At 40.4% G+C, this 14,013-nt stretch overlaps 1 protein-coding gene across 2 annotated transcripts in view; it reads left to right on the forward strand.

Moving 5' to 3' along the window:
- The window catches only part of dntt (deoxynucleotidyltransferase, terminal), a 69,472-nt gene that overhangs the window by 24,126 nt on the left and 31,333 nt on the right, over positions 1-14,013 (forward strand). For both annotated transcript variants that reach the window (XM_046402361.1, XM_046402360.1), the window contains exons 7-8: positions 1,398-1,530; positions 8,577-8,679. In XM_046402361.1, the coding sequence (XP_046258317.1) occupies positions 1,398-1,530; positions 8,577-8,679 (236 nt within the window). The remainder of the gene's footprint in view (positions 1-1,397; positions 1,531-8,576; positions 8,680-14,013) is intronic.

Below are 14,013 nucleotides of genomic sequence, written 5' to 3' on the forward strand. Positions count from 1 at the left end.
GATGTGAGAAATGCTATCCATATTTTTAGCCATGCTAGTGGTTAATGGCTCTAGGTATGGCAACGTGTTACTGCTGGCCAGTCCATCCCTTTGGTCTAGACTGAAAATTCTCAACATCTATTTGGTCATTTGCCATGATTTTTTTTTTCTTTTTTACAGACTTTCATGGTTCTAAGAGGATGAATGCTACCGATCCCCAAAACTGCATCCATACAGCAGTTGTTGAGGCATTTCACTCTACACTGCAAATATAAATCTCATGGCGACACTAGAGGAAAAGATCATCAAAAATCTGTAGTCTTACTCCCCTCGAAACCACGAATGTCTGCTCCAGCAGTATTATAGTAATCCAGTGAATAACTGTTGAGATATTTCAGTCTGGACCAAACAGGAGGACTGACCTTCAGACTGACAATGCCATCATCATGGCCACCAGCGCTGCTAAAAGCAGATAATTATTTGGTTCAAAAAATAGAATCGAAACTGAAGGAAGTGCATTACAAGAAGTTATGGTTTAGAACATATTTGCAGTAATTATTCTCTGAGGTGATGTAATACTCAAGTTTGAAAGAAATAGCTGAGTGAATGGGAATATAGGAGCACCCAAACAAGGATAACATCGGCCTCAACTGTCTTCAGTGATAAAAATCCCACAGAGTATTTTAGCATGTCTCAAAGGAAAGTACTGATATGCAGCTTTCCATTTGTCTGCATCCTTTCCCTGCTTCTGTTGCAGCTCAGGATGTTGTTGGGTCACATACCGTAGCACTGCATTAGGTGGTAATTCAAAACATTATATTACAGTGCTTGCAGGTTTCCATTCAGTCTGAAACTCCATCTGATAATGCATTATGCTGACAGATGTCTTCATCAAACTGGTCATAATCCATCATTCAGAACACTGCAGTCTCTGCTTCACGCAGAGAAATATTGCTGTAGTTTCTGACATGGAAAATGTGTTTGAACCTAAGGTATTCTGTAAATCTTAAAAGTGCAGAAACATGAATTCTATCATTTATTTTATTGCAACACAGAAAAAGTCATTAAAGAGTTTGTAATTAATTGGAGGTGTAGCTGTGTGGGTTCTAAGGGAAGGAAAAGATAATTAATGCTTTTCATGTTGCACAGAAAAAAAGAGAAAATATAAGTGTGAGAGGCATGAAATCAACAAGATACCATCAATCCATCAATCATAATTTAGCTCAGTATCTAGAATGGCTGTAATCCTCCAGTGTCTGCAGCAGAGGTGCAACGCGAGTCGCCTTCTATCAGCAAGCAGAACACATCACATTTTACCTTACTTTTAATTCACCCCGACTTTCCACTTCCCCAGAGCAAGTGCCTATGATTGATGGCAGGCTCCCAGACTAACAACCACGTGGTCTTTTTCCCTGCAGGTTTTCTGCATTATGGAGACATCTCCAGGGCTGTCAGTAAAGCAGAGGCCCAAGCCCTGATGAACATTATTGACGAAGCTGTCCACGCGATCACATCGGACGCTGTTCTAGCACTGACAGGTGGCTTTCGCAGGTACAAGACATGTCTCCTCCTTTCAGTGTTGATATGGTAGCTGAAGTAGAACAGCACTTCCTCTCCTGCATTATTCTTTTTTTTCAGCTATGGTTGAATTAATTTTGATTACGCAGGAATTATTTTAATTAGGGGAATGCAAAGATATTAGAAAAGTCTCAAGAGATCCACTTGAATCCTCATCCATTTTACTAACTACTGTCAAATGTCACATGTGCTGAACATACAGCTACAGTACTTAAATGCATCCTGCAGTCGAAATGAATGAATAGATCAAATAAACTGATTTGACAACACAGCACATGACAGCTCATGATCTCACTTTGTTTTGGATCATAAAAAACTGAATCTTGAGTGCACAGGTTCCTAACATAGTATTACATTTACATGACAATGCTGAAATGCATTACAATGTCATTACATTGTCAGTGCATGGTGAGTGCTCTTTTAAAGCTACCTACTGAGTGCAACTATTTGCTCACAGCCGGCGCCTCCCTCCGTCGCCACCTCTTTGTGCTGCTCTTTTTTTATGTGTGGTGCTTTGTGCCTGAGTAAGCGTGGAGCACTCCGCTCTGTGGTGTTGTAAAAATTCAGCCATAAGCAGTGGCGTCTGCGGTAAATAATTCAGAAGCAGTCTGGCAGTAAGGACAGGCGCTTGCCTCTCAACAGGGGCGACAGAGCTGCCACAGCTTAGCTGATGGTCTTTAATAGTGCCTGGCTACAAACATTACATGTAACCAGGGAGAGTCCTCTTTTTTCACTAAAAAACATCTTAGTTTAAAGTTTTTAAAGTTTTTTCCTTCTCCTTTTTTTCTGCTCTGACTTATTCCAGTTTGTGTCAACTTGGTACAAGATTATCACGGACTCATAATGCATAGTACAAGTAGAATCAGTCTAAATTGTGTTCCCTACTGTTCCTAACAGTATATAATAATTTTTATAGTATACAGTTAGTATACAAGAAATCCACACACTTGACAATTTTGTATCAACAGGAACTGATACAATACGTGTAACATATGGCCAGAATTAAAAGGCAGCTCTAAAAGATGGGCAGCACATCACATCACATGCTGCTCACTATATTCTTTGCTGATGTTTGTCTGTAGCTATAGCTACTGTTATTTCAGTTAGCAGTGGAGCTAGAGGCCCTACCGTTGACCTTCGTTCATGGTGGGAGTTACTGCGGGCACCAGACAAGGACTGGATGTGGAGTCTGAGACCAGAAAAGGCTAGTTTGATAACAGGGGATAGAGTACGGAGGTGATTTACAGCAGCTCTGATGGGGACTATGAGCTCAGGGACCCTTTCATGAAATTTTGTGAATTTGTTTATTTATTTATTTTTTATTATTAGACCAAACACTAAGAGAGCTTGTGAAATGAATAATGAATTGCTGCTCATATACATCTCCCAACTGAAACTATGAGGTGGGGCTATCGGACTGCTGCCCATAGAGGTACAAAGGGATATTACAAGACAGGGCGGGTTGGGGCTAATTGTTTAGCGTACCAACTTCAAAAGACACCTGTGCAATAGTGCCAGTACTGTTATAAACTACAGTTGTGGCCCTAACGTTATAGCCACCATAAGCTGTCACACCAATCAAAAAAGGGCTGTAGCAGTGAAAGCCCTGACCGTATTGACTTGAACTAAAGTGCACTTCATGGCTTGTGAATTCCACTGTAATTTATAATAAGAAGATTGTTATTTCTTCTTTCAAAAGTTACACAGTATTGTTCCAACATCTGAACCTTGGTGTATATTTAATTTGACTCTGTGGTTATAGGTCCACAATTTTCTGGAGTGAAGAAATCAAAGAGAACAAGAAAAAAAAATCCAATATCTCTAATCTTCAAAAGGATAAATGACAGCTGGAATGATATCTGATTATGTAAATAACTGCTCCTCAAGGGGAAATTGTGGTAAAGGAGAGGAGGAAAGTGATTAGAGCATCATGGATAGTTAACATCAAGAATAAAGGGGAGGAACGGTGCAAGATTTATGGGCCAGGAGTCTGCTGCAAAGCGTAAAGGGGCCTGTGAGAGTGCTTTTATGGCTTCAAACTCTGGGTGATGAAGCACACATTTACTTCATCTCATATTTGGTGCGGGCTTGGGGAGTATTATGTGAGACCTAATTGGAATCATGCGGAGCTATAATTGAAGAATGATGACTTGTACATTATCAGTCAGTAAGTAAGTAATTTACCTTTATCTTGTTGCAAAGCAGATTCTTCAGACATGGTTAAAACACAGCGGGGAACATTATAAGGCTTATTACACCAAAATAGTTCATGTGCTGTCTAAGATGCCAGCAGCACTACTAATAACCCACTAATTCTCATCAGAGTGACATATTTGAAAACGTTTCCTTCTAAAGTCCTGTCAAAGCTTGTTTTAATTACCTATAATTTCCAGTGTGAAGACTCTTATTAGCTTTCCAGCCAATAGCCCTCATCAGAAATTGAAATACACATATACTATACAGTATACTTCCTTAAATAGATATAGTCAGCTCTGGAAAATCTTTCATCTCTGGATAACATACACAACAAAACACCTAGGTTTCCAAAAGTTTCTGTGCTCCAGTAAACTCAAGCTGTCATCTGCTTCAGAGGAAAACAGCATGGAGAGGGTTTGTTGATGCCACTGACATTAGCCTTATTGAAAGGACAGCTGTGGAAGGCGGGTGACAAGTCTTAAAGCGGTTTTGTTGGAGGGAGGATTAAAAATAGATTAGGCTTGAAAATACAGATTCTACCACCACTGTGTGTGAAAGGCTCACGCGGTGTCAACGGAGTGCTACATTTATTTCAGTGTGAAGTCGGCAAGTCCCTACTGTGCATCTTATTTAACATCAGATTGTCTGGAATACGACTCAAAGTGACACTGATGAGGCGGGCAGTGGTGTCTGCACTCAGATCCTCAGACTGGTGCTGAGTCCTGCTGCACTGAGTTCCGAACAACAGCAGAGATAAGAAATCATTATCAGTTTAGTTCAGGGTGTCCTCATTTTAAAAGCAACTCTATTAACAGCAAAGCAAAACAAGCTGTGTGATCAGGAGGTATAGTCCCTCTTTTTATGTCTTCCTGGTGTCACCTCGTTTTTCCTTATGAGCAAGAAGCTTATATAAGGGGAAATGATGCATCAGTATGCATGAACCTGCTCCTTTTCCCTGACCACCTACTTTTAACTGAACTCTCTCCTTCCTACATTTTGTGAAATTTCCAGCAGCAACAACACTTCCCACATCTGTATTATTTATACATGTCACCCTGTCGTCCACACAAATTTGTAAATAACCATGTATATTTTATAGGCTTTGTGCAGAAAGAATGAATAATTTAGCATTTTCTCTCACGCAATAAAATAGGCTAAATTCAACTGCTTTGCTCCATGTTGCACTAAATTGAAAGAAACACTGGCCGTGTTACTGTGCGCAGTGTGTTAACAGTCCATCAGAGCTCATATTTTCAGCAGAATCTTCCCAGCCATGTCTCCTGCTGAACAGGAGTGGATGCCTAATGCTAAATAAAAACAGCATTCTGAAGGAGCACCATCGGAGGCAGAGAGGAGGGGAAGAAAACCCTCTTTGCTGGGGAGAATGTGCCTGACGTGCTGTTGTCTACTTTGCTGACTGCAGTTGAACTAGAGGAGCTGAAAAGTGTAATGTCGCTGTGTCTCCTCAAATAACCACCAATTTCCTTTCCACGTTAGCCACCACACACACACACACAAACACCCTTTGATGAAATATGTTTGTTTTTTTGCTCCAGTTGGAGGTAAACTGAATTTATGTAGAAGATCTCTGCATCTCTCACCCACTGTGTTTTTTTTTTTACTATTCATGGCACACATTTATGCAGTGCACTCATGTGAATTTGCCAGCACAGCAGAGGCCAGCAATGAGATTCAGTTAACAACTCGAGCGCACTGTACAAGCTGGAAGTGTTGTGGAATTTCAGCTTTGCCAATTAAGGGTGTTGGAAGGTTTGGAAGAAAGTTGCTCATTCAGCAGATGGAAATCTGTGATGCAGTCTCAAATAGCTGTGTTCTACCGGTCAACTCATTAAAGTGGTGTCTTTTCCCATATAAAGGCCTGCATAAAGACCACAAAGTGTAAACACAAGTGTAAAACTGAGTACTCCCAAATCTTCTATTGTTTTAGAAGGAGAATGATGTATATACATAAAGCCACAGTGCAGATTAAATAACTGTGACTAGAGCATTTGAGCATCTGCTGAGTGAACCTGTTAGCCAGGCACTCATTCTGTTAATGCCACAAGGGTACATGCTCTCTGCCACTAACATTAACCATTAACATTATTATGCCTTGTGGAGCTCTAATGGCTGTTTTCTAATACTTCCTTGCTCCCCGAATTAGCCACAGTGACCTTTGAAGCTTTCCCACGAGTCATTCATGGCCGCTCTTCACTCCTTTAATGTTCATATCTCTTGCTGCCGTCGCTCATGTGTTAGAGGCATGAGGAGAGGTCAAACACGGAGCCTCAAGGAGCCACATTGCCCTCAACATTCGTCAACGTTTTGCTTTGTGGTTGGCTGTGACAATGGTACTTACAAAGGGTTTGTGAGACAATAGATGGGTGCTGGGTAACGATCAGTGTGAAACGATACCTGGTCCTTTGGCAGGTAGCACTGACATAAAAAGCTAAGGCAGCAGCCAAATGAGCGGAGTGCAGCCTGGCAGAGGGAATCTTCTCATTTGAGGAGCAACTCCAGCTTCCGCGAATGGTGTTTGCTGTGTGTTTGTGCCTGCATTGTTCTCAATTTAAATCCACCTTAGACAGGTGGTTCGTCCAGAAACATCCACTCTCATCATTTACAGTCCATTTCCAGTTTAACTGAATTTGTCACCGTTATTTTTTATTTCTTGAATGCCAAAGGGCAGATCAAACTTCAAATAAAATCAGTGAATCCTTGTGGATACACGTTTCTTTGATCATTAAAATCTGGATCTGGGTGTAAGCAGAAGATCTCACAGTGCAAACACATGAAGGTGTGGCCATTGACTGGAACAGTGTGGACTGATCTGGAGAACTGGCTGGAGCAGAATGAATATTTGGTAGTGGGAGGAATACATTATCAGGAGGTGGAGCTGCCATTAAAAGCCAATCAGATCAGCCCCTCTCGTGACCTTCAAAGCACAAATATAAATATGTATTCAAGGACAGACAATGTCCCAATTGTACATGGTGTTTATTGCATTTCTGAAAGCATTTGACTTTGAGTCACCATATGTTTTACGTGATTCATTAATTTTTTTTTTTTACTGCCTTGTGGGTTACATGTAGTTCAGTCATTTTATTAAGTCTCTTAATTGAAAAGGAAACTTAAAGAGGAATTAAATTAATTTATTTGACGTACTACACAATATAGTAAGTAATATGTGTCATTGTACCCCATTTTGAAGGGTACATTGAGATTAAAGTCAAGAAGAAACAGCATTTCATTTCTGTTATTTATTGCTTATTATGTTATTTTTACTTATTATGTTATTGTAACATATTTCTGAGTAGAACAGGTCAGATAGGCTAGACGCTATGGGACAAAAATTTTGCACAGTATGGCCGGTGACGTGATCAAAATGGTTTAAAAAGGCCTCTGAATTTAATTCGCTTACAATTAAGTAACTAAAAGGGTAAATTTTCTGTTTGAAGGTAAAAGCTGATATTCTTCAAATAAAATATAAAAAATTATACCAGGTAGATACATTAGCATTCTTTCAGTATATGTAATTTGAAAATTGGTTTAAGCATATGACCTACAACACTAGAGGAGATATGTAACAGTCTAGCCAGTCTAGCTTTAAGAAGTCACGTTGGCCAGCTGAGAACATATTTGCAGTAATCAGTCTGAATAGGTAGCTTCCATTTGGCAAACTATTCATGTGTGAGACAGTGCCTCCTCCAGCAGAGAGGGAACAATGCGACACACACACATGCATTGTAATAGCGATTCCCAGCCACGGGTAATTGTACCAAGTGCTTCAGGTATTTTAAGGTTTCTCAATTGCATTTAAGAGCATGTGAAAACTAGTGAGCAAAATCCCAGAGGAGATGAAAGAGTTAGCTGGATAAATAATCAAAAAAATAAACAAACAACAACAATAACAAAACTAATTTAAAAAATTTAATAGATGAGCCGTTGATTGGGACTACTAAAAGTAATGGACACTTCTCTGTGTGGTTGTGGTATGAGGGGAAACTTGACCAAACCAAACTAAACACTGACAGTTGTGAATGTGTTAAATATTGTAACATCCACTCATATCCAGTAGTTAAAAAACACCCAGTTTGACATTAATTTAGATGAACACCTTTGAGACATTAGTGGTGGTGTTGATGGAGGGGTACTTGAGATCATCTGACAGGGCTGGGAACCAATGCCTTGCAGTATAGGTTAGCTTATAAACCTATACCAAAGTATGAGAGTGCGACAAGGTAGCTCAGGTCATCCAGAATAAGATTTTATTCATTGAATACTGTCACACTGTTGTAGATTGATCTGAAAACTGGGTGTTGACACTGACGCAGTGGACTGACTTCAGACAGATGCTTCAGTTTGCCTTTTGTGTATATATATTATATACACGCAGGAGTTCTCTGATGAGCTTTTCACTTTATCTGTTCCTTCTCGATAATAACCACTTGATAACACACTAACAGTACTGAAACACCTCTTGCCTGCAGTTGTGCTGACAGAGAAAAAGCATTGTGTAAGCGGAGTCAGGTTCCATATGGATCCGCTTTACGACACAGATTCAAGTAGAAAATGATGATTCTCATAAAAGTTAAAGCTCTGACAGCTGAGGCAACAAAAAGGGAGCTTTAACACTTAACGGCTCAGGACAAATTACTTGTTTGAATAATGAAAAAAGTCAGTGCCATTAGCATGGCCTGTGCTTATAATAGTTCTCTCTGTCACCTTCCCTCTTCATCATAGGGGCTGTGACTAAATCATCATTCTTTTCATTATTTCCTTGACACAGTGAGTCAGTAACAGTGCTATGTCTTTATCTCCAGGGGGAAAGAATTTGGTCATGACGTAGACTTTATTGTGACCACACCTGAGCTGGGGAAAGAGGAGATTCTGCTACCCAACATTATGAACAGATTGACAAAGCAAGTAAGTATGTTGTTTCCTGTCTTTTTGTATTTAAGGGAAGTAATGAGGACATGAGTCATCATTTGTTGATAAACATTTGTTCTTTCTTTCCTTTTAATTTATTTAATTTAAAGGTGATAATCCAGACCATTTAAGTCTAATATAAATGTACTTTGGAAAAAAAGATTATAGAATAAGATAAATACAATTTTTTTATCAAAATAACAGGATAAACAGAGAATTTCAATATCTTCTTGAAAGATACTGATATTCCTGTTTTTACTTGAGTGTCACATTACAGTAAGTCCAAGTCCAAATTTTATAGCTTTAAGAAATGTAAGTGTTGGAATCTTTTTGGCCATCTTGGTTTTCACATAAACAGTGAAAAACTACCTCTCTTATGTCTGTGTTCTGATATCAACTGGCACTTTAACATTTAGAAAGTTTTGTATATCATTTGGCCTTATCAAACAGTTTTTTGCCTGTGATGACTGTGATGCTACAGTGACTTACTGTTCACATAGTGGATTGCTTTTGATTGGAAGCTGCCACTGATGTCCCCTTGTAATCACATTACTAAAAAATTTACAAACTAAATTCTTTTTGATAGTTAGACCAGATATAATAAATCAGCAGATTAAAACTAGCTCTCAGTTGCTAAAAATGACAGCTATAGGAAAGTCTTGGCAAACAAACTTCACTGCAATGAGGTTATGAATAGCTGTTGTATTCTAACAGTATTGCTGTGTTTTTTACTTACTTGATTGAATGGTGTATTTCCTAACCTGAAACCTAAAAACTAAAGTCAATTGTTTACTGTCATTGTAACACAGAAAGATTTTCTACATGAGAATATATTTTTTGCCTTAAGGATACATCTCTGACCACAGTTCAAGCAGCTTGTTTTGATAAAAAAAAAGAGGCATAAAATTAAGTTAACCTTATTTTTGTAAAACATAGATGAACGGTGGTTTGTGGTTCTGCCAGTTTTACTGCCTTTAATGGAAAGAGATTGAGAAAAGGAGAGTGAATCAGGTAACACAGGACTAGTACAATTTGGCAGGTAACTTTAAGAACTTTTAGTTGGGCTTTAAATGACCATCAGCAGCCCTGGAGTACCCTTAATGGATCCTCTGATGGAAAATGGCCAAAAAAGAGAGATGGGTGAGGAGAGAGAAAAGGGGGAGGATGGGTGTGGAAGACAGGCAGCGAGCAGTTGATTAAAGCAGAGAGAAAGTGAGTAGAAAGTGAGAATAGAGAGAAAATGTGTGTGAGAGAGATAAAACACGCAGACAGACTGTTAATGGAAGGCAACGTTTACATACACGTAATGGTTTAATTATTGGCTGTACTCAAATTATGACAATTATTTGCTGCTAATATCACAGTAATGTGAGAAAAAGCATTACTTTCCTGGAGTGTCCAATTAAAACTCAGTGCATGTAAACACATTTATCTAATTACATTAAACTGAGGTCTTAATCACAATTGTGCAAACAGAAGTCCAGCATGTTTACATCTACTGCTTTTACCTTGTCCAGCTGTCATGGCTTTACAAGATTATATGAGAACAGAAATTCAATAATGGCGCCTTTTGCCATTAGATAAGTGGGCAAGATGAATCAGAAGTGATTTTTTTTTTTTTAAATTGCATAAACCTTTGCAATGCAAACAAGATGTACACAATGTACAAGAGGAGAGCCTAAGTCTTCTGTGCAAAAATACATTGTGAATTTTAACCAAAGGTAGTGTGAGGCCTCAGCTGTCTGTGTTAGTCATTTTAATCAAATTAATGAGGTATGTGTTACAATGCACAGGGCCCTGGCAAAAAACACAGGGTCATCTGGCAAAAACAGTTGAACTTGGCTCACATGACTTTTGCCACGCCGATTTCTTTGTAATAAAAGTAATAATTGTCTTTGTGGTTGTAAAATGTTAGTCTCATGGTTTTATAACCACTTTGCACCATTTTGGCCTCCAATAAGCCTTCAGTTTCATTGCTCTGCTACTCTAATTGGAATTTCTGGATTGTATTTCATTGTCTCACTGGTACCTCAAGCAACTCATGCCCCCACTGACACAGCTCCTTGCACTGGACGCTCACTAAAATGGTAGAAATTATGTACGAACTGTTATGCAGCTTGTATAGAGAGCTGTGTGTTAAAACAGAAGATTAAAACTGTTCCGTCAGATGGACAACTGGAAAACGCTTAATTACCTCCTGTGTTGTCAAGCCCCAGTTTCTACAAAGTGATCACTTCATGGCTTCTACAGACATCAGGAGCATCTGTGTATGTAAAGTCCTGTATAATTAATGTCAAGCAGACAGCTGATTTCCTCTCCACTGTCCTCGATGGTGCAACATGTTAAAGCAAAACTGGATCCCCAAAAGCCCATGCAAATACATTATGGACAACATCACTTAAAAAATGTACAGGACATGACATTCTGTAAAAAAAAAAAGAAAGAAAAATGAGAGATGATGCGGTTGGACTTTTCTTTGTCAACACAGTTTCCTCCCTCAGATAAATGTGTAGCTGTAGAGGGTCATGAGAGGAGACAAGTGTTTGATGAAGAACAGGACTGCACTGTCTAGTCTAGATGTCTGCTTCTTTTTGTCATTGCTAGGTTTAAAAATAAATTCCTCTGTCCCCTCCTCCATCCACTCCTCCACATGCCTCCACTCCTTCAGTGGTCCATCCTGACGGTAATTACCTCCTACTTAACTGTATGTTATCGCGGGGAGCTCTCACCACCTGCACCCACTTACGCTCACTATAGGTAGAGGTACTGAGGTGGAGGTGTGAAAGTATGTGTGAATGTGCAGGGATAAGGAGGTAGAATGGATGTGAGACAGTGAATTAGGTGGGTAGGGCAGGTGTTAAAAAGGTTTTAAAGAAGGGACAGCGCGATGCTACTGGAAGCTTTCCTCTCATCTGACTGGATGTACATGGATGCAGAGGAGACTGGTCTGCGGGGACGAGGACACAAGAGACAGTGATTAAGTGGAGGTAGCAGAGGTTGACTCTAAGTCGTGTAACCTTGTCATCTGCAATCAAGCCCCCCGGGGCCCACGCGTCTTCACTCAGGCCTAGTATCACGGGCAGTCCCTGCACCCCCGCTCCCTCCACATCAGCACCCCTCTTCAGCCTGCAGGGAGTTAAAAATACATCTATCTAGAAACGTCCTTGTAAAAACGGGTTCCTCATTTTTTTTCTCGCCCCTCCTCCTGCTGATATTCTGAAAGCATAACTTGGGGGCAGAGGCAAGGTCAGCCACCAGCTCCTGTGGCAGACTGATGAGATTCAGCTTGGCCCTGGTAATAGCAATGGAGAGACAGAGAGGGCCATGTTTCATCCTCCATCCATCTATCATCTCTGTCTCTAAATACTGTATAAGTGCTGCTTTCTGAAGGCTAAGCTCGGTATGCATCGCCACAATTATGATGCCATTCAGCCCAGGCTTTATTGTTCTGAATTTGGTCAGAGATAATGCAGTTAGGGACTGGTTTTCCCTTTGGTTGAGTAAGTGATTCAGACAGAGTTGCCCATACAGCTGAGGTTATTTTGCAGTCACAGAGAGATAGTCACTTTGAGATTTAACTAAAATCTGAGCTGTAAAGGCTACTTTGACTGACATTGAGAGGACACATATACAGACACACAAACCACTGCACTTCAATTTCAGCAATCAGTCTCTTTCATTCTGCTGAAGCTCTGAATCAAAGTCAAAGCTCAACTGAAATGATCGTTGCTAACACACACTAATCTGTGTCCTGAAGGCGATTTTTAATGCCCCTTCCTGTGAGTTAGAGAGAATGCGAGATGAGATTATAGTGCCTTTCGTCCCTGACAGCATCATGCTCTTTCTGTGAATGCAGGTGGCCATGCTGGTTGCTGTGACCACTCATTGCACTCTCTCAGAGACGTGATGAGTCAGCCTCTCTCTAAAAGACCCTGAGTAAATAGTCAACTCGAAAAAATAAAAGCTCAGCTTTTAGATCACAGTCTCAGAAGTCGTACTCTCTTGACTCTTTTCAGTGCTCAGAGGCGAAGCTTTGGGGGAAAGATTATCTTCCCGCTGTCCTCCTCTGTAATTCCCTCTGTAAACAGTTCTGGTGGAATAAGCTTACTCTCAGATGCTCGCTGACATTACCTGCTGCGTAGGAGATGATTACAGAGCGCTATTGGGCTAAACAGCCCCCGGCGATGCTGAGACGGGGAACTTCATGACATCCTGTTTTTATGGTGGATTTGTGAGTGTATGTGTGTCAGACAGAAAGAGAGAAGAGAGAAGAAGCTGTGCGACTACAGTTTGTGCATAGGCAGGATAGCCACAGACCCTATTGAACGAAGGGCATCCATATCAAGGTACTTAATGGTCTGTGCAACTGTCATCATAACTCATTAATAACTTCTCTCTGAAGACATCAAAATGATTCAGGGCTGAAAGAAATGCACTGCCAGGAGGGACCGAAATATCCACCAGAAGAAGTGACCTACATTTGTAGCCTTGTGTATGAGATAGGTTGTAGACCTTCTCCCACAACTTGTCTCAAGTGTGGCTCCCAAGGATTTTAATTTCAGATTAGTCAGTGTTTAAGTGCTTCTATGCTGTCATTCTGGCCTCATTATCTAACTGGTGACTGTCACTGCCTTTAGCTAAGCTATTACTGAATGTAAAGGGAACTTTAAGAATCCCTCTCCCTGCCTATTATTGGAAGGTGAATGGTTATCTGTAATTGCAGAGGGAGAGCATTCCAGGGGTGCAGCTGAGGATGACATCAAGAATTTTTGCCTGCAATTGCACCAGTCGACCTCTGAAGATAATTAGAGGAGGAAAAGGGGGATTTTTTTTTTTTAGATTCGCTGCCCAGGCATCAGTCAGTCACTGCCTTGGATTTCTCACTACATGCTCTCTCGGTTCCTTCTGAGAAGTGCTGTCCTCCTCTGATGGCTTGTGCAGTTTGACAGTCAGGCAGGACTATTTAGTAGTGGCTATTTGGACTTTGCTGACAAGGAGTTTAATGTTTTGTGATTAACCTCAGTCATTGGCTGGACAGGCAGAGTAGCTGCATGCTGCACTGGCTTCCCCAATTATTGCTCTTTAAGGAGAGCGTGGCAGATTTATGGTCAGTGAGAGGAGACTAGTATCCCAACAATTACAGCGGGTGCTGGAATTAAATTGACAATTTGTAATCTTAATCGCCTTAACACTCCTGCATCCAGGGAGAAGCATAATCAGCCAGGGTGAGTCCTGGAGGAAATCAATTCAAAGACTCTGTCTTGTTCCACTTATTTCTTACTTTCTCTTGCAGGTTGAACGCTTCATTCCCTAACTCCCTTGCACTCACTC

The sequence above is a fragment of the Scatophagus argus genome, chromosome 10 (assembly GCF_020382885.2).
Source record: "Scatophagus argus isolate fScaArg1 chromosome 10, fScaArg1.pri, whole genome shotgun sequence".
Lineage (NCBI taxonomy): Eukaryota > Metazoa > Chordata > Actinopteri > Scatophagidae > Scatophagus > Scatophagus argus.